General features: G+C 41.1%; 2 protein-coding genes across 4 annotated transcripts in view; one reads left to right on the top strand and one right to left on the bottom strand.

Moving 5' to 3' along the window:
• The window catches only part of tbc1d12a (TBC1 domain family, member 12a), a 30,221-nt gene extending 27,551 nt beyond the window's left edge, over nucleotides 1–2,670 (bottom strand). For 2 of the 3 annotated variants that reach the window (XM_048269212.1, XM_048269213.1), the window contains exon 1: nucleotides 1,196–2,670. In XM_048269212.1, the coding sequence (XP_048125169.1) occupies nucleotides 1,196–2,670 (1,475 nt within the window). The remainder of the gene's footprint in view (nucleotides 1–1,195) is intronic. The other variant, XM_048269214.1, reaches the window with a different exon arrangement.
• Nucleotides 2,671–4,637: 1,967 nt separating this feature from the next.
• LOC125311307 (D(1)-like dopamine receptor) lies at nucleotides 4,638–6,015 on the top strand. Its single transcript, XM_048269215.1, is given in 1 exon segment — nucleotides 4,638–6,015. A coding segment is annotated over 1 exon segment (1,353 nt). The 3' UTR covers nucleotides 5,991–6,015.
• The last annotated feature ends 16,186 nt before the right edge of the window (nucleotides 6,016–22,201 follow it).

The raw sequence follows: 22,201 nt of genomic DNA, 5'->3' as shown, positions 1-22,201 counted from the left end.
TGCAACAGCAAGAGTTTTCAGAAAATTCTTGAATTGAATGCACACAAACGCTATATGCACACAGCAGGCATATCCCACAACAATGTTGTTAAGCTTGCTACAATTACAACAGCATCAAAGAGTTGAGCTCTTAACAAGTCTGTTAATTAGGGCAGATGAAAACACCCAAACCCCAAAGGAGGTGGAAAATGCCTTTGAATACAGGACATCCCTGTCCTCACATCTTAAAGGCTTTGTCCTGTGAATTTAACCTAGTTAACACCGAAGACTTTTTTTTTTTTTAAATAGCCTACTTGTTTGGTTCCACGTCTAAAGCAGAAAATATGCCTATTTTTGTGTCCACAGACAACACGGTCTTGTGTTCCTTAGCAAGGTTGGATTCACTTAAGACGGCATCTTGTGAATTACACCACTGGAATGCTTTTAGTCTTGGTTTGTGATCAGAGCACAATAGAGGCGTCACTAGGGAGAGTTTGATGCTTAGTTGGCCTATATTGTACTCAGGGAGATTGCCTTGTGTGTGCATTATCTTACACAAGGAGTATAAGAAGGTGGGATAATGCTCTCTATGTGCAAGTAAGAGGTCAGGACATCCTGTATTCTAAGAAGCAAGCACAGAGCTTTGAGAGAAGTCATCTGATGCCACTAAATGTAACTGTTTAGTAGGAATCATTTGACCCCTCTTAACAAAACAGAATCATAGGCTACATCCACTACTAGGGTGGGCTATGTGACAAACACAAATAGTGTGACAAACAGTAAATAGTGCTTATATGAAAATGGAGTCTGTGTCTGTCTGCAAGCCTTCCCTTACAGCCAAGTTGTATACATGGAGTTTGCACTGTCATGAATTTTACACAACATCCATCCATGCACTGCATGTACACACATACAAACATCTCCAAGCCCCATCATGCACGTGTCATTTACCTGAGGGTAGGTGTAAATCAAATGGTAAAGCATTATCTCTCCAAGGCACTCAAGGCAGGCCTTATTCAACTCAAAGGTGAAACAGTCTTGACGGGCACTATAACCTTTTAAAATAACTCTCCCGTTATGCCTACTTATTATTGGCCTGAGAATTTTAATTTCCAATGAGGGTTACAAAATGTATCATGGCTACAATGTGTGTCAGGTTGTAGCAGACTGTTTCAATGCTTGAAGCTGTTAGGACGGAAGAGGATAGAACTGATACCTGGTGAAGAATTCTGCAATGCCGTGTTTCTTGCTTGAGCCCGGCTGTTCACTGTTCATCTCCACGTCCACTGCCTGCCCATCCGGCCACTGGTCAGGAGCACTTTGCCTGCGGCTAACTTCAAACCTGTTCCTATAGGTCCCGTCCGGATCCATGCCTTCATCAGCACCGATATATCCCTCTCCATCGTCGGGACTAAGAGGCGTCGCGTCGCAGCTGAGGGAAACCGCATAGCTCGGGGTAGTCCGGAGCGATTGTGGCCTACTTGGACCATATGCCTCGCTAGAATCCTCTCTAAGACTCGATTCCGTTTGGGTATTTTCGCTGCTGGTGCGTTCGGGAGACGGCGTTATGGAGAGCTTAGAGGAAAGTTCAACGAGGTCGTCCTCAGGCTCGAAAGCCCAGCAAGCCGGGTCTGTCAGCTGGTCAGCCGGAGAAGCCTCCTCGCTAGCATGGCCAGACTCTCGACTGGAGCAGCCATACGACCCGGGCGAGCTACAGCTGTTTTCAAGTTGATGGGTCAATACGCCGCTATCGGAAAGGCCACCTGCGGTTCCAGGGGTGAGATTAGATATTTTACTGTGAGGAGAGCTATTGTTTACAATCATCAATCCACCATTTGACACCTTTGTTTCTCCGTCAGGGGCATCAAGTTCATTGTTTTGACCTCCTGAAGAGTGCGTTTCCTGGCTGTGATCAACACATGTCACATCCATTGGAAAACCGATCGAATTGCCCAAATCAACGTCGCCGTTGGACAGTTTCATGTCTGCAATTGCAGACATGCACGTGCAGTTCTGCTGATGCTTACCAGCACATGACAATGCCGGAGAGACAGCAGTAGACTTTGGCCTCGCTTCTGGATTTAAATGACCCTTGTCCAGTTTATCCGCGTTGGAATCCTCGGTCTCCCTTGCACGTTCCTCCTCGGGCCTGACAGTATCTGAAGCCCGAGTTGAGAGTAACATTCCGTTCCCTTCCTGCGGTGTGTCTCTGCTCACAGCTGCGGTCTGGTGGGAAGGGATCCCCCCGCTACCCCCTCCCTCATCCTCCGGACCCACCACCACCGTCGTTTCAACAGATGATTCAGGAAATCCGTTTAGTATGCCATCCCTGTGCTGTTCTAAAATGACACAGCTGTCGTTTATCGGCCCCGGGAGAGCCTCGGGGATCAAGTCGAGCATAATGCTGCTCTCCACCGGTGAAGTAACCTGCAAGGACGACAGAGCAGCGTCTGAGTTTACATTCTTACTATGACTGGAAACATAAACATAACCAGTCCCTGGCAGCGCTACCTTATCGGCTGGGTATGACTTTTTGCTTCCGTCATTCAACAGGCGAGATTTGACTTCTGCTATGTTACAATCCATAGACGCTGGCCTAAGATGTTTTTTGTTTCCCTCTTCATTTTCGTTTAGATCAACAGACAACGCGAGCACCAACTCTCCATTTTCCGCCCTTTCCATTTCATTCATGGTCCGCGTTTAGACTGGCACTTAAAATCCTGCTGCGGAGCCTCTCTCGGCAGCTGGGCAAGATCTCATGTTACAGAGACTCAACTACGCCGCGACAATGTTTTGTTATTTAAGTATTCCATTTCACTGCGAGATTAAATAAAGCCCTACTGTTACTGTCATTGTTTGTTATGGATAATTAACCGAGCGATTTTAGCCAGCTTCACTCCTTCCATAAATAGAGGCCATTTTGAATCTGAGTGTGACGTCATGTCTTTCCCAAGTCACTCGCCGCAAAACTGGGATTTCTTGGAGTTGAAGCGACATCTACTGCTCGGAAGAAGTCACTAGCCAACAATACCACGTTACATGGGCCAACTTAATTATAAGTACACATGCAATAATAACAGAGTTTTACACAATTATTGTTGAGGGGTAGCCTAGGCTACTGCAACACACTGTAGAACTGGCCTATACCCTGTTTAATACACCTATAAACTATTACAATAATGGAGGGGCCTGATCAATTGACAGATAGTCGCCAGGGGGAGCTAGAAAGCAACCTACATCCGCCTTCACAACACAGAGCCGTATCAGAGCCTACCTTATTTGCTAATTGATTGCAACCAAACTACCTTGATAAACCTAAGAAAATTATACTCATTTTGAATTTGAATATAACAGGACCATGGCGTCCGAGCCATTAATGTCATGCAATAGATTATACGTGTTTGCTTATTACATGTGGATGGCACCTATAGGTCAGCCTGGCCAGGTAGGAACAAGGGAAATCAGGCTGATGTGTAGTTTAAGCCATGAAAGAGATGGTAAGAAGCCCAGGAGGTGTCATTGCAAGATATTTTTGTGTATCGAGAAAATTTGTAGCCTACTCATTTTACTAAATTGTGCATATGTTTTACTGAATAGTGCACTCATTTGACTAAATTGTGCTCTCAATTTAGTAAATCGTGTGCATGATTTAAAATGTGCAGACAATTTAGTAACGTTTTACTAAATCGTGAGCACAATTTAGTAGAATGAGTGCACAATTTAGTAAAATGTGTACATGATGTATTAAAATGTGTACATAATTTAGTAAAAATGAGTGCACGTTTTCTGAATATATAAGTATTATACCAAAAAATATTTTGCAATGACCCCTCTAGAGTTCCGTAAAAACGAGGTGGATACTCAGTTGAACAGTATGGCCTAAATGCGGCGTGATTTCGGTCACTCTGGAAAGATATGGGCGCAATGGGTTCGCTTGTGTATGATGCATGTTTGACTGACCGAAATTGGGTATGGCCTAATGCACATGGAAAAAAAATGGAAATTACATCTTGGCCACTCAGATAGACTAAAGCGACTAGTTGTTCAACTTAAACAATTTTCAGATAGGGAAGGGAAAAGTAATTTGGTTGATAAACTGTGTAAGGTTTCTTTGGGTTTTTTAAGCGCTTGTTTTTTTTTACCAGAGCAAAATATGTTTTATATCATAGGCTACATTTAAAATAGTAATATTATAGTCAGAAAATAGTGGAATATTATTTAGTCTATGCTGTATTCCTGCTCATTTGTAATCGTTAGACTTGTGTCCTATTGGAGACACTCAGTCTTACATGGTCTGAAGCAAGGCGAGGCCCCAGAAGACGGTTGGGGGAATTCAAATGTTCAGTAGATAGAAACCAATCACATGCGTCTGCTGTCCTAAAAGCCATGAAGCGTTCCTGGGACTTTTCTCTCTCCAAACCAAGGACACATGGACACAGAGAAAACACCGGGGTTGCCAAAAAGTAGGAGAAAAATAGACGTCAAGCCAAATTATTCAAGATGACTTTACCTGGCCCACGTGTGATCAGTCAGGGGATGTGATGAGAGAGTGATTATGGATGTTTGAAGCGTAGGCTATAATTAGGCTATTTTACGAACCAGCTGGGCTCACAAAAAAAGAGGAAGCATATCGACGTGTGGGTAATACACGATGTTGGATGAATAGCCTACTGTTTTGAAGAGAATGAGATATGGATAACTTTACAAATGAAACGCAAGTTCTGTCGAACGGCACAGACGAGGGGAGCGAGCGCCAAGACAGTGTCCGAGCGTTGATCATCGGTTTCCTCCTGTTCCTCCTCATAGTCTCGACTCTGCTTGGAAACATGCTTGTTTGCGCGGCGGTTGTAAAATTCAGGCACCTCCGCTCCAAAGTGACCAACTTTTTTGTAATTTCTCTGGCGGTATCGGATCTGTTTGTGGCGGTTCTGGTGATGCCATGGGAAGCTATCTCGGCGGTAGCAGGTTCGTGGCTCTTTGGCAATTTCTGTGGCGTTTGGATCGCTTTTGACATCATGTGTTCCACTGCATCAATCCTAAATTTGTGCATCATAAGTCTGGATAGATACTGGGCTATCGCAAGCCCGTTTAGGTATGAACGTAAGATGACACACAGAATGGCATTCATGATGATTGGGTTGGCATGGACCCTGTCCATCCTCATATCTTTCATACCTGTCCAACTCAACTGGCACATGGCAGAGGGGGACGCAGAGGACGCACACAGCATCAACCAGACCATAAACTGCAAAGCTAACCTGAACAAAACCTACGCCATCTCTTCGTCTCTAATAAGCTTTTACATTCCTGTGATCATAATGATTGCCACTTATACAAGGATTTTCCGTATTGCGCAAACACAAATAAGACGAATATCCTCTTTGGAGAGGGCTGCCGAGCAAGCGCAAAATAACTTACATACCGACTGCTCCACTGAAAGCTCATTGAAAACAACTTTTAAGAAAGAGACCAAAGTTTTAAAAACTCTTTCAGTCATAATGGGCGTGTTTGTGTGTTGCTGGCTTCCTTTCTTTGTTCTAAACTGCATGGTGCCATTCTGTCAGTGCGTCAGCGACACAACGTTCACTATATTCGTTTGGTTCGGTTGGGCGAATTCGTCCTTAAATCCTGTCATATACGCCTTCAATGCGGATTTTAGGAAAGCATTTTCCTCTATCTTAGGTTGTAACAAAATTTGTCCAAGTAACACCGTGGAAGCAGTCAACTTCAGTAACGAACTGGTGTCCTATCATCATGACACGACTCTCCAAAAAGACGCACAACCATTAGTCATTCCACTTCCACACGAAGTGGTCAGTTCTAGGGAGGACACTGGCTTGCCCTTTGACAAGGTGTCGGTGACTTCCAATGTGTCTCGAAACCACAAACATATGCTGTTGCCAGCTATTGGACACTATGAGTGTGATGGAGAGATCTCTTTGGACACAATCACACCATTCACCTCCACCGCGCTCGAATGTGATGGATTACCAGGCCAAAATGATAAGTAATAATAAGGGGATTATCAGGGAAGTAGCCCCGTTTATATACCTTTTGAATCATTTGTGATATGGTGTGTAAATAGTAATGCTGTATATGTTTCAATATTGGGTGTTTTCATGATTTTTTATACTATTTACTAACTAGCGTTGGTGACTAGGCTAAGCCATACGCATTGTCTTCGAAGTTAATTTAATTTATAGTGTTTGCATTTTTTTGTCGTTGGACTGTTAAGGCAGACTTCCATTGCATTGTTGAATCTCCTTGACTAAGTGGAGAAATACTGTCTAGCTGCTCTTAATAAAATGAAACACACCCCCATTCACATGCCTGGTAAGTGATCATGAACATTATGAGTTGAGATGTTTCACAAAAGAGATATATAGACCTAGATCAGTGTTTCTCAAACATTTTCAGATCAAGGACCACTAAACCAGTAAAAAATAACCTCACGGACCACTTAATTAAAAAAAAAAACAACAGTAGACCCACTTCAACAGTATATTACACAATAGACCTCACTGAACAACCTTGCTTATTGTTGGATCATAGGATTCATATGATTTAAACTGGCGTAGCTTACATAGGCAGTGTTGCAGAACTGTTTGAATTTACATACAAATTTGTTAAATATTGCAAAAAACTCATCAATATTATATTTTACCATGTCTGCTTGCGGACCACTTGGGATAGCTTGCGGACCACCAGTGGTCCCCGGACCACACTTTGAGAAACACTGACCTAGATAGATAGATAGATAGATAGATAACTTTATTCAACTAATCAATTATGATTAAACACTGGTACATCTATATATCTCTCTTTCTTCTTCACACAGAGTGTGGCACATCTGGACAATTGAATAATAGGTATTTTTCTAATAAAGATAATTGCAATGGCATAATTGCAAGTACATAATTTATTTTTCAGAAATAACCTATGGTCTTCCATAAGTACCCCTCTTAAATCATAAAGGCTTCCAAATCCTTTTCAATTAAGTCACTTTAATTACATTCCTGACTAGGTCCTGAACTTAGATGACTTTAGATAAAGTTCCCTTGAAGTTCCATCACACTTCATGTTATTTACTCCCTATTAGAATCACAGTGTGATGTCATCTGCAGGTGTGTCCTCAGTGCTTTTGTGCTCAGAAACCCTCTGACAAGGTTTGTCAGTTGCTGTCATTTTTTTTGTCAGACAAAGAAAGGCTGTGTGCTGTTTCTGAAAAAAAAAAAAATACAAAAAGCCAAACTGGATCACAAAGCCTGTAAAAGACAAAAAAAAAAAAAAAAACACTATCTTGCAGTGTGACACATGGCGCCCTGTTTTGATGTCAGGAGAAATCCTCCTGATTTTTATCCCCATTGTAAAGTACAAAGGCTGAACAACAGACAGTGCGGTGGCATATGCAGGCGTGGAGCTGGGCGCAGGAGACCTTTCGACCCAGCTGAGAGCTTCCAGAGAGGGCTGACAGGTGCCACAGCTCCCAGGTGTGTGGACACTGGTGGGCGTTGGGAGAGCCGGTGATGGAGACAGAGGCTATGTTTTATGTAGCAGGCAATTTTCTTCTTTTGTAATTGATATTTTATTTTTTGAAAAGTACAAAAGATGCAGCGTAAAACTAACATTAGGCAATTCTCCTTAAGAGAAATAAGACAGTCAAATCATATCAAGACACAGGAAGCCTTAATTGCTCAGATAGTAGTGGAAATGTTCCTAGTTAAAGCCATATGTATTTGTTTACAAATTATTGTGGCTGATAATTATTTCAATGCTAGTGATGCTGCATTGCCAAAATGCATACAGTTCCAGTACACAAAATATATATACAATAATTAGTCCAATTTTAAGCCTGTGATTTTTTTTTTACATTTGAAGTGTGACAAATTAGTGTTGAATTGACAAAGTCTGTGTGCAGCATTTCAGCATTTCTCCTGTGCCGTGCCGTGCTAGGCTGGGCTTTGCTGTGCCGTGCCGTGCCGTGCCGTGCCGTGCCGTGCCGTGCCGTGCGTTCCGTGCTGGGCAGCATAGTTCAGGTAGTGCCACCTCTGCTGAGCCACTGGCATGTGGAAACCTTTCAGAGAAATTCTTTTGTTCCCTCATATTGGCCACTCAAGAGAAATGCAACAAAGCATGTAGACGGCTGTCTACTGGCACATCTGCTGGGGAGAGCAGGATTTGTTATCACAGCCTTGAAGTGTATCAGTGCAATCTCACTCGCCTTTCACTTCGGACTGAGCCTTTGTGGCTGAGCTGCCCCTCATATGCTGGACTGGAAAAAAAATATTAGCAGCGTTGGTCAAAACGATCGTGGGCTGAGAGAGTTGCTTGAGACCGGCACAGAGAGCAAGAGATGGAGAACGCTAATATCACAAAATAAACGTTTAGAATTTGGCTCAAACAGGAACAAAATAAATGTTTAACAAATATTCAAATACGTGGGTGTGCGGCATTTGCATGTTTGGTCTGGTTTCTGAATACGCTATATATTGCCATGGGCCATGTGATCATGCAAACAACATCCAAATCAAAACAACTAAGCTATGACACTTTTTAACTAAATAAGTTGTTTTTTGCCCCTTTCTTCACCCCATGCCACCTTTTACCCCTGCCCCCATGCCACCTTTTACCCCTGCCCCCATGCCACCTTTTACCCCTGCCCACCTGGCATCATCATGCCACTCCTCCTCTCTTAGGCCACTCTGAATGCATCAGAGTGAAAACAAAACATAATGTTATCAATAAACAAGTCTCTTGCATAATGTTCAGGAATGGACAACTCATCATTTCTGATTCAAATGGCTAATCTCTTGTAGGCCCTCCACACAGTGTGCAGTGTGACACATTTCCAGTACATTAGCATCATAGTTGAAAATGTCTGTCTTCAAGCAATTACTGACACATTTAGTAAAACATTGTGTGTCCCCACAAGATACTTCATAAATAGACATTAATATTACCGTTTCAAACAAATCCTTGCTGAAGTTAAGTGTAATTGTTGGAATTGGAAGTGATGAGCTGATGGGAACAAATCTTAATTTTATGCAATGGGCTTTTGGGTTACGTAAAGAATGTACGTAAAAGTTCAGTTAGTAGTAGCTAATAAGCACTACTCTTAACTTCAAAAGAGCAAACTGATCAAATAGACAAAGGGCAGAAAGAGAAGGAAGTGTATAATTCCGTGGAAATCACTAATCTGTAGCCACTTGTTTTCAAGTGGTATTTCATGGTTTCTTGGCTTTCTACGACTTTCACATGCAGTAGTGATGGCTCAAGACTAGGAGATTAAGACTAAGAGAGGATTAGTGTTCAAGGCAAGTCAGTGTTTCCTCGTTTTCTCTGTAATCAGGTTTCTTCACTTAACCTAGAACTTAACTCACCTCTGCACTCCCTTTGTCTTTCCAGTTATTAAACCATTCAGCATATCATTTTCCAGTTATTAAACTATTCAGCATACCATTTTCCAGTTATTAAACCATTATACCATTTTCCAGTTATTAAACCATTATACCATTTTCCAGTTATTAAACTATTCAGCATACCATTTTCCAGTTATTAAACCATTCAGCATACCATTTTCCAGTTATTAAATTATTCAGCATATCATTTTCCAGTAACTAAACCATTATACCATTTTACAGTTATTAAACCATTATACCATTTTACAGCTATTAAACCATTCAGCATACCATTTTCCAGTTTGTGATTAGAAATTAATATTTTGGACACTTAGTGTCCATGAATGATGCTATTTACGGCCTTGTATCTCCAAGAAATATATAAATTGGACACATTTATCTCAGTTGCGAGGTTTTGCACTGGATAGATAGATGGCATCCAATTTAGTGGCAGAATCAACTATCCCTGCTAAATTATTACTCCTTGTGCCATTATAAACCAAATTCTTCAACAGGCTATGGATTCTGGGCTCTGAATCACAGAGTAGGATTAATGTTTTGCATATAACTTACAACACAAGTGTGCCAGGAGCAGAGGAGCTGACCTGCTAATAGGATCCTGTGTTTCCATCTTCTTCCCCCCAAAGGCAGACAGCTCTCTGTGCGTTTGGCAAATGGGTGAATATCCTCATAAGCCTCTCAGATCCTTTGTCATGTAGCCCAAGGCTACATACTGATTAAACTAATCCAATATATATATTGGTATCTCCCTCTCTCCTCTCTCTCTCTCTCTCTTCGAACCCCGACCAGTAGGAATGGCTGAAGTGCCCTTGAGCAAGGCACCTAACCCCTCACTGCTCCCCGAGTGCCGCTGTTGTTGCAGGCAGCTCACTGCGCTGGGATTAGTGTGTGCTTCACCTCACTGTGTGTGTTCACTGTGTGCTGAGTGTGTTTCACTAATTCACGGATTGGGATAAATGCAGAGACCAAATTTCCCTCACGGGATCAAAAGAGTATATATACTTATATACTTTCTCTCTCTCTCTCTCTCTTTCTCTCTCTCTCTCTCTCTCTCTCTTTCTCGTGTAAAAACATTTGCACATTAAGGATTTCCTTTCTGACCCGTAATGCCTAAACATCACTCAGCCCTGTATGTATGACCTGGTCTTCTGTAGCACTCCCGCCGGGTGTGGAAGCATGAAAAGTCTTTTCTCTTATTTGATTTCTATACCATCTGACGTATTACTGACACGTCTTGAACTCCAGCACCTTAACTTTTATTCATATCTCTTGAGTTGGAGTTCTCAAGGTTGTTTACTGCGTTGTGGAGCAGGTTGAGCCTTATTTCCGCCGCTTCGGTCACCCAAGGATGTACTGGCTGGATATCAGAGTAGGGAAAGGTTACCTCTGAAATGTGTTACAGATTAGTTGTTACGTACATTAATGCATTAGATTATTTTTGAGTGAAAAAATCATGTCAACGAAATGTAGTGGAAATTCAACTTTTGGGGTAGTCGTGGCCTACTGGTTAGGGCTTCGGGCTTGTAACCGGAGGGTTGCCGGGTCGATCCCCGACCAGTAGGAATGGCTGAAGTGCCCTTGAGCAAGGCACCTAACCCCTCACTGCTCCCCGAGCGCCGCTGTAGCAAGGCAGCTCACTGCGCTGGGATTAGTGTGTGCTTCACCTCACTGTGTGTTCACTAATTCACAGATGGGATAAATGCAGAGACCAAATTCCTATTATATGCAAGTATACTTGGCCGAGAAACCTGATTTACATTTACATTCAAGTGAGAGCCAATCAAAAACAACACTTAAGATCTGAGTGTTCACTCACAAAGGAATGGAGCCTATCTAAAAGATGGGAATATGCACTACAACAGAATGAATGTTATATTCTACATGAAGCTTTAAAGCTTACTATCAAAAACAAATATTTGAATGTAACTCCTTTCTAATCCTAAATATTTTAATAATTGAAATGCACATTATTCTAACTGTTATCAAATTCAAGTGATTTTCAGACTATGTGTGGTATAAAAACCATTATGTATAATAAATTAATATTCCCCTTTCTGATACGGATGGGTCTCATATGTAGCCTAAAAGAGTGGAAATTACATCACATATTCAAAGATGTCTCAGGCAAATTTGTTTCTGATCACATGTGTGATGATGAATTATCTTAAGGGACCATTGTAATGTGTAGTGCACAGCTCCAGGACTATAAGGTCATGTGAACTACATCATCATTATAGATAAGTGAAACAAATCTGCACTCTTTTCTCTGATTACCCGGTAGGCATTCGTCTCTAACCCAGCAGAACTAGTGGGTGCTGGAAGCCTCCAATGCAATGCTACATTCTGACCTGGTCACCTCACACCCACCCCAAATCATGAACATGTGATAGCCATCCAAAAGCTTCACCTCCACAAAATATCATTTCTGATTTTCTATGTAAATATCAACATTTAATTTATTGGTAACACTTTACGGTAAGGGTACATGAATTATCATGAATTCATGCATTAATTAATTAATGATTTATGTATTACTTCATTCCTTAATATCTCATGAATCATCAGGAATTCACATGAGTCTGTCATTAGTGACCTCATACATGAACAGCACATTACCTAAAGCATTAGGTACGGTGGGCACATCATTATGAATTATGATTTATTAAGCATGATCATGATTATTTAGTTTTTCTGCCAAAAATTTGGTCATCACTGCTCCAATTCTGATTTGAACACAACTTTGGAGTTCTCTAAACACGTCTTTATTCAACACTTTAGTTGAGGGGCCACAGACATGATGAGCACATGAGCAATTAACCTTAAATGAATCATGCTTAAGAAATTATAAATCAAAATGATGTACCCACCATACTTAATGTCTTAGTTGATGTGTTGTTCATGCATGAGGTCATGAATGAGAGACTATGAACTCATGTCAATTCCTGATAATTCATATAGATATAAAGGAATGAAGTAATGCATAAATCATGAATTAATTCATGCATGAATTCATGAAATTCATGTACCCTTACCGTAAAGTGTAACCAATTTATTTATTTAATTTACAGTAGTAGTTGCAAAGCGAAATTTGTATTGTGTTACGGTAAACGTTTATTTTTTTAGGAAAGCACAATTGGACACCATTTGCCCTACTTGATCATAGATGGACTGATGTATTGATGAGCTGAGCGGACATCATAATGGCTAGCACTGAAGAGCATACACACTGGAACAAGACCCACTTTCTTCAAGTGGTGATAACCATGCTGGCCTTCTTCAAGTGGCGATAACCACGCTGGCCTCCTCGGCAGGATAGCGGCCAAAGATTGATATAACTGCAGTGTAAATATAGCGCTGACCTGTCGTCCCCATTTCACTCGCCCCTCCGTCGACCGCTTCGACCCAAGCCCTGCAATCTGAGTCCAGGCAGAGAGAGAGAGCCGCCGTCAGGCGCTCACAAGGGTCTCGGAGGCTCCTTCTCCACTCTGCAATCTGGGCACTGAGAGTTTTTGCCATTACAGCCCTAAAGAGAAGAAGCTGAGGAGAGGCTCTCTCACTCCGTGTTTCTCTCTCTCTCTCTCTCACTCTGTGTTTCTCTCTCTCTCCTCCGTGTTTCGCTCTCTCTCTCTCTCTCACTCTGTGTTTCTCTCTCTCACTCTGTTTCTCTCTCTCACACACACTCTGTTTCTCTCTCTCACACTCTGTGTTTCTCTCTCTCACTGTTTCTCTCTCTCTTACTCTGTTTCTTTCTTTCTTTCTCTCTCTCTCTCTCTGTGTTTCTCTCTCTCTCTCACTCTGTTTCTCTCTGTTCTTTTTATTATTACACTTTCTCCAGTGTGGGAGAATTGCTTTAAAGAGAACGGTTAATTGTGAGCCTGCTTTTTCACCTAAAACATTTCTGTCTGTACATGCTGGACTCTCAGATCTGATCCAAGCTGCCCAGTGGTACACATGTTGTTGGGTTCTTATATCTTGTAGCCTATGACTTCACATAATTTGATATTCTACTTTTGCTATTTACAGGTTGTTCCTATTTTCATCTGCATTAGTTGTATTGTAGTTGTTGTATGGTATCTACCTCCTATCTCCATCTGGTGAATGCTCATTTTTACTTAATGTTAAATCTCTGATGTTTTATTTATTGTTTTGTTTGTTTATTTGTATTATTATTATTATTATTATTCTCTATTATTCTGTTAAATGCTAAGCAAATCTTAAGCACTTTGAGTTGCATTCTGTGTATGAAGGGTGCTATACAAATAAAGCATATTATTATTATTATTATTATTATTATTTGATCTTTTTCACTGCAGTTTAGGCCTACAATTTTTATCATGAGATTTTTTTTTATTGATTAGTAGGTTAATTTAATGTTCATTCCGTTTTTATTCTCTGTAGTTATCCATTGTGTTTATTTTGCCCACAGTCCTGAGACTATGCAGTGATTCATGTCTGTATGGGTATAGTATAGTCCATTTAAACAAAGCCACGTAAGGGATAATGGACGACACAGTGGTCTGTTAAGTAGGCCTAAGTGATAACGGCCGCCGAGGTGTCCTGTTATACGGAATTAATGGACGAGGGCGAGAGGCAAAGAGGCAAAGGAGTTGCCTCCGCCAAAGTCGAGAGAGAGATCTTTCTTTGCCATCCATCTAGCTAAAAGCCACCTCCGTCATCCGTCAATGTTGCTGTTCTAAACGTCTATACATGGATTTCTATGGAACGTCACGAAAACATGCGTGCGCAACCAAGAGGCAGAAAGCACCATAGAACAGCATAGAGCAATGCAAAAGAATAAAATGAGTTTTTGTGCTGAAAACTGCACCAATTCGAAATCACGATGGTTAGAGAATGTTAAATATGTTCAATATCCCTAACGGAATGCATGTCTTCACCAAAAATGACAAAATACGATGTTATGTTAATAATCCAAATGAACGTCAAACTTTGAAATATAGTCTGAAATGTTATTATCATTGAGATAACAGGAGTATACAAAAAATCACATTGTAGCTTACAGCAGCCGACTATTTAGGTTAAGTTTATAATGTTGTGGACGGCCACCAAGCGTCTTCTGCCTCAAGGCTGCGCGCGCATCTAGTTTTGTTAGTAAACGGAAACCCGTGTATATTTTACAACTCGGATGCAACGTGACAATTCATTTAAACTTCACAACAAGTTTGGCGAATTAATATAGAAGTGTGATACGGCCAAAATGATCTACTTCATAGGTGTTCAAATAACATGTTAATGGTTGTTCTAAACTACGTAGTACAATGGGAAATTCAACCAAACAGTGGAATAACTATAATTATACAACAATTGGGTTCTATGGAACTATTTATTTGTTTCTGATTGGCCGAGAGACGTTGATGGACATTTCAACTCAGACTTTGCACAGCTAATAATAAATCACTCAGCGTCCGCGATACAATGCAAAGATTTGACACAATGTTCTCATCCCTACCCAGCTCTCCACTATTTCAAGCAATGGGTTACTCCTTAGCAAACCATAACAAAACAGTGCTTCACCACATCTGTGGATTAAGCCACACAGTCAACTCAATGTAAGTAAGATAAACGAGGATGCTAATTGTTCTTAGCATTGCCAGCATTGTGTATAATATGAATGTCACTTGGAGGAGACTAATGTTAGCATAATTAGCTAACCGCTGCTAATGTGCTAGCATTGTCACGTCAGGCTGTGCACAGTAATGTAACATTTATTCACCATAAATTAATAAAGTTGAGTGGTTCTGCAATGTAGACAATGTTTCCGTTTTTTTGTCTCTTACATGACATGGCCCATTGTCCTTGTAACATGCATTCAGCAAACCTAGATACAGGGCTCCGAACTGGTTCAAGGAACGAAAACGAAAACCGAAAACGAACAGAATTTTACGGAATTTTACGAGGAGCGGAAACGGAAACGAAAACAAAATGGTCTTCAACTGTTCCGGAACAGAAACGTTATTCTGAAATCCACAAAACCGGTTAATAACATTTTTTTTTTTTTCGTTATCTATATAACAGCCTAATAATTTGATTTCTGCAGTTTGAAAAAAAAAAAATAAATAAATGGACCTTTGGTCCAAATGTGTATATTTTGTCTTGCTGTTGTAATGTAACCTATCCGTCTGCCACTTTGGATCTTAGGCCAGCTCGTAGCGTAGGCTACTGAAACTGATTTGGAAATTGTTTGTAGCCTATGCGTAATAGCCTATTTTGCCTGTCCACGCCTTGTCGTTTTTAAAGTCGAGATTTGAAATGTTTTGTAATTATAGCCTATTGTATGTAGAAGAGTTAAACGGGAAATTTGAGATAGGCCTTGTCAGCAACAGAGGTTCGTTTATAAACAGGGTTGGAATTATAGCGCAAGCCTTTGAAGATCTCCATATGGATAAAACGTAGGCTATAACCAGATAAGGAGTTTAGCACGTATCCAGAAATATTTTTGATAAGAAATTATTTATAGGCATAGGTTAGGCCTACAGTAAGTCTGTAGGCTATGGGATGGATAGCCCATCTGAATGTTTTTGGATGCCGCCTGTGATTATTATGTTGCCTGCGGCCGAACAACACCCGTGGGAATATCGATGACCAACCCCACATGCAGAAGTTTTCTGATGATACTGCAATTGTGGGGTGTATCAGGAGCGGGCAGGAGGAGGAGTACAGGAGCCTGGTGGAGGACTTTGTGCAATGGTGCAAACTCAATCATCTTCAACTTAACACTTCAAAGACCAAGGAGATGGTGGTGGATTTCCATGGGTCTAAGCCCACTCTGCTACCAGTCCACATTGATGGGGTCAATGTGGAGGTGGTTAGCACCTACAAGTATCTGGGTCTCCACCTGGACAATAAACTGGACTGGTCAGCCAACACTGATGCACTCTACAAGAAAGGGCAGAGCAGGCTGTACTTCCTGAGGAGGCTGCGGTCCTTCAATGTGTGCAGTAAGCTCCTCAGGATGTTCTACCAGTCTGTTGTTGCCAGCGTCCTCTTCTATGCAGTAGTATGCTGGGGAGGAAGCACAAGGAAGAAGGATGTGGGGCGAATTGACAGGCTGGTAAGGAAAGCTGGCTCTGTAGTGGGAGCTGAACTGGAGTGTATCACTTCACTATCTGACAAAAGGACCCTGAACAAACTGATCAACATCTTGGACAATGAGTGTCACCCACTCCACAGCACTATTGTTAAACAGAAGAGCCTGATCAGCTGGAGACTTAAGCTCACTGCCTTGCACAACTGACAGACTGAGAAAGTCATTTGTCCCCAGGGCCATTGAACTGTTCAATGCCTCACTTAAGGGAAGAGGAGAGATAGACTTCTCTGCATAGTCTGTCTGCCTCTTCATCCCCTCCATGTTTGGTACTGTCTGTCCACTAGCCACTTGTACCACTGTCTTTATACCTCACTGTTTGCGTGCTATATTAGCACATTAGCACATATACATAACCCCCTCCATGCCACAGCCAACTGTGGCCACACTTATACATTTTCTTAAATAGTTAAATATATAGATATATAGACTTTACTTTACGTTATTTTTGCATTGTTGCACTGTTGACTTACTCATTTGCACTATCACCATGACCACTATCACCATTGCACTACCACCATGACACTCATTCACACAGAGCACCTTAGAGCACCTTACCATACCTTACTATGCACAGAGAATCACAGGCTCAGTCCCTGCCTCAGTCATTGCAAGCGCCTCTGATTTATTAATCACCACTATGTGGATACTGTTTTTAGAATTGATTTAGATGAAGTGTTAGTATAATTTGTATTTTTTGTAATTTGTATTTTAGTATATTTTTTTATATATTGTATTAAGTGTTAGTATAATTTGTATTTTAGTATATTTAGCATATTCTTTATCTTCTACTGTCCTTACTGCTTAGTTGTGTTTTTATATTATATACTTGAATTACTCTTTCTGCTGTTAAAGAATGTGTTTGTGTTGTATGTATGCTGCTGCTGAGACCTTGAATTTCCCCTGGGGATCAATCTATCTATCTATCTATCTATCTATCTATCTATCTCTCACTCGTGCTATATTGCTTAATTATTACACGGCTCTTCAGAGTGCTGCAGAAAGTTCCATTCACATGAATGGGCCTTCCCAACATCCGAGCCTATGTTAAATCTATATACATCACCGGCAAAGTATATAATCACCGCTGTCAATGGCAACGGGTTGATTAACGTCTGTCATATCCCTCCGCAAGAATTCCGTTCGCTCATTGCAATGGAATTTCATTGAAAGGGAAAGTAGGCTAGTAAGACGTTGCCACGCAACACCTGAAACTGTCAAGTTCTATCTGTGTGGCGAACTATTTATTTTGTCAGCGGAAGACATGAAACGGTAGCAAAATCATTTTTAACGATTTTGTGTTAGGTTTCTTTTCTCGTTTTGGCAAGTCGCCGTGTAATAAGCGGGATAATGTATTGTCCGCCGGTTATCAGAAAATAAGTCCCTTCAGGTTGAAGCAAAACCCCCTCCGCTGCGCGTTGGGGTTCTGTTCTCCCTGTCGGGACTTATTTTCTAATAATTACCGGCGGACAATACATTATCCCTTACTTATGAGCTCATTATCAAGTCATTACAATGTACCAGCCCCATGTTCCAGCACTCTGTTTTGGTTGGTTTCTATGGCAACAGCAAAGTTACCACAGAATCTTTTAAGAACAGGAAGTTCCCTTGGGTGGGCTGCGATGTGGAAGGGATGTCTGTGCCAAGCTTAAAGCAAAGCACATAACATAGCACACAGAATAAAGCCCTTTCTCCAATCAACCTGCCAAGACTTGCAGCCCAGCAGGTGGCTGTGAGAACCACACGCCTCAGGCAGGCCTCAGGCAGGGTGGAGAGATGAGGGAGAGGAGAGAGAGAGAGAGAGAGAGAGGAGAGAGAGAGAGAGAGAGAGAGAGAGAGAGAGAGAGAGAATATCTCTGAGATGTCAAGTTAACAGGCTTAACTCAGCGGGCCAATTTGCATGTAGCTCAACTGATCTGGGTGGGAAGGAGTGGGAGAAGCAGCAGCAGCGGAGCCAAGAAGAGGAGGACTGGCACGCGCACACGTTTAGGACATGATCACGTGATCAACGCTCCCCTTCAGTCGGCTCGAGCATATGGCTCGGTTTAGACCATTATATGTAGGGCCACGTCTTGTGATTGCATTAGATTGCATATGGCTCGGTTCAGACCAATATGTAGGCCTACGTAGGTCTTGTGATTGCATTAGATTGCATATGGCTTGGTTCAGACCATTACTGTATATGTAGGCCTACGTAGGTCTTGTGATTGCATTAGATTGCACTGCAAATGTCTTCATTTTTGTAACTCACTACTACTCCTGTTTTTATATATGAAATTATTTTTATTGAGTTTTCTCTGGTATCCACATACATTCAAATTAGACTTACAATGTATATATTCTGTAGAGGCCAATGAAGACACATATTCCACAATGAACATATCAACAATTCAACAGTAACAGTTCAACATTCAAAACATCACTTAAATTAAACAAAACCAAAGTACATCACAGAGATATAAGAAAAAACACTCACAAATAAACACGCACACACAAAAAAAAAGGGGGGGGGGGTGCAGTGATTCCAAACAATGATCATACACAAGGTCTGAAATTGTTTTCTATATGATCTATAAATAGTCCCCATACTTTCCAGAATTTCCTTTCTGAGCCTCCTAAGGCTATCCTTATTCTCTCTAACTTCAGATGGGCCATAACATCTACCACCCAACGGCCATATGTCGGAGGGATAACAGACTTCCAGTTCAGTAAAATGATTCGTCTCGCTAACATACTTGTAAATGCAATGACAACTGATTGTGAAGTTGTAAATTCAGACCCCAAAGGTGCAATCCCAAAAATCCCAATCAAAGGGTCAGGGTCTACGTTTCTGTCAAAGACCTGTGTGTACGTAACCTGTGTAAGACCTGTGTGTACGAAAATCTCAGACCAAAATGTCCCTAATTTAGAGCAGGACCAAAACATGTGAAATAATGTTCCTGGTGCCAGATGGCACCTTAGGCATGTTGGATCAGTATTAGGGTATATCTTGGCAAATCTTGCCCTTGATAAGTGGAGCCTATGGACAATCTTAAACTGCATTACAGCGTGTCTAATACAGATTGAAGAGGAGTGTACCCTTTCCATTGCATAATGCCAATTCATGTCCAAGATCTCTCTCCCTAATTCCTCTTGCCATTGCTCCTTAATATGGCTAAGTGAAGGGGTGGAGATACTTTGGAATATTTGATATAACCTAGAAACTGATCCTCTCCAGGATGGGTTATAATGGAGGCACTCGTCAATCCAGTCTTTATCTGGCTGGGCAGGGAATGAAGGGAAGTTTTTTCTAATGTAATCTCTCACCTGCAAATACCTAAAGAAATGTGCCTGTGGGATTGCATACTGTTGAACTGCCAGTTGGAAAGTTAAAAAGGAACCATGTACAAACAAATCCTTAACATAGGCCAAACCCTTCCCACTCCATAGAAGGAAGGCTGGGTCCATCACAGATGGCAGGAAAAAAGGATTTGCTGCTATTGGACTAGATAGAGATAGATAGATAGATAGATAGATAGATAGATAGATAGATAGATAGATAGATAGATAGATACTTTATTGATCCTCAAGGGGAAATTCAAGAATCCAAAAAAGTTGCGAAGTAAAAAAAGTAAAAAGTAAACAAAAGACGTTAAGAAAAAACACAGACACGGACACGGACTGGATGGCAAGGTAGCTTTATGTTTGAAATGTAATCTAAACTGAGACCATATTTTAAGTGTTGCACTCACTACTGGATTATTGGTTAAATACTTTTTACTAAAAGGCACTGGAGCGCACACCAATGTTGCTAAACTGCCAAGAGGACATGCACTTTGCTCCATCAATGCCCATACTGGTTGACTCTGAGTAGGTGACATCCAGAATTGGATTTTATGTACATTGGCGGCCCAGTAGTAGTTAATAAAGTTTGGGAGACCCAAACCTCCTTCGTTCTTATGCCTTTGCAAAAACTCTTTCCTGATTCGTGGAACTGTTTTGTTCCAAATAAAGGAGGATATAAGCTTATCTAAATCTTTTAAAGTATGCCTTGGGAATAAACACAGGTAGAGTCTGAAACAAAAACAAACATTTTGGTAGAACAGTCATTTTAATGGAGGCCCAGCTGGACAGGTCACTCTTAGTGCTATCTAACAAGGCCCTAAAGTTTTTTTTGAACAGATCTTTAAAGTTACTCCTCACTGTAACACCTAAGTAAGTGAAGCTATCACGTATTACTTGAAATGGATATGAGCCAAGAGACATCCGTCTAGCCTGCTTGTTCATAGGGAAAATCAAGCTTTTGGTCAGATTTACTTTATAACCAGAAATCCTCCCAAACTCTGATATTATTTGCAGTACTTCAGGCAAGGAGCTATTTGGGTTCGAAAGGAAAAACATTGAGTCATCGGCCTACATTGAAACCTCATGTACACAATCCCCTCTCTTTACCCCTGTGACTAACGGAGATCCCCTAATAGCAACAGCAAGTGGCTCAATGGCAATGCCAAAGAGCAGGGGGATAGAGGACATCCCTGCCTGCTGCCTCTACAAATGGGGAAATATTCTGACAACATCTTATCAGTTCGCACAGCAGCCTGAGGGGCAGTATGAAGTATTTTAACCCAGGCTTGAAACATAGGGCCAAACCTAAACTTATCCAGTACCTTATATAAATAATTGTGTTCAATACGGTCGAATGCTTTCTGTGCATCTAATGAAATTAGTACTTCTGGGACAGGGGATACATCAGAGGAATAGAGTAAATTAAACAATCTCCGCAAATTGCTAGACAAATGTCTACCCACCACAAATCCTGTCTGATCTACATGTATAATTTTGGGCAAAACAGATTCAAGTCTAAGGTCAAGTATTTTATAGTCACACCCTAATAAACTTACTGGTCTGTAAGAGCCACACTGTAAAGGATCCTTATTCTTCTTAAGCAATACAGATATTATAGCTTGGGTCATTGTGGGAGGTAAAGCGTTTATTAAAACACTCTTCATACACTTCTAATAGGATTGGGGCCACTTTTGCTGAAAATTTCTTATAAAACTCAATGGGAAAACTATCGGGTCCTGGGGCTTTACCTGATTTTAAACATGTTATTACACTAACAATTTCCTCCAAGCTAATAGGTTGGTCCAAAGCTACTTTATCTGACTCCTCTATGCCCTTCATCTCCAATCTATCTAACATCTGGGTTATTGTGCTATCACTAGCCATCTCACAAGTATACAGATTCTTATAGAATTGCATGAATTGCTTATTTATTTGCCCCTGATCACAAGTAACTGTACCATCATCCAATGCTATTTCTGTAATTTGACTTGCAGAGACAGATTTCCTAAGCTGATGACTTAATAGCTTGCCTGCCCTTTCCCCATGTTCATAATGCTCACATTGGGACCACATATATAGGTCCTGCATTTGGCTAGTTGACATAATATCATATTCTGTTTGTAACAGAAGCCTCTCCTTGTAAAGTTCAGGTGAGGGTGCAGAGGCATGCTGTTGATCAATTTCCTTTATCTTGTCCTGCAATTCTTTCTGACGCGCAGATAATCTCTTGTTCTCGCTTGCTGTGTATGAAATAATTATACCTCTAATGTATGCCTTCATAGTCTCCCACAACATGCATCTGCCCACTTCTGGGGAATTATTAGTTTGTAGGAAAAAATCTATTTGATCAGACAGATATCTAACAAAGTCGTCATTT

This window comes from Alosa alosa, chromosome 18 (genome assembly GCF_017589495.1).
Source record: "Alosa alosa isolate M-15738 ecotype Scorff River chromosome 18, AALO_Geno_1.1, whole genome shotgun sequence".
NCBI lineage: Eukaryota > Metazoa > Chordata > Actinopteri > Clupeiformes > Clupeidae > Alosa > Alosa alosa.
The sequence above is the reverse complement of the archived record's forward strand: the minus strand, read 5'-3'. Positions and strand labels throughout refer to the sequence as shown.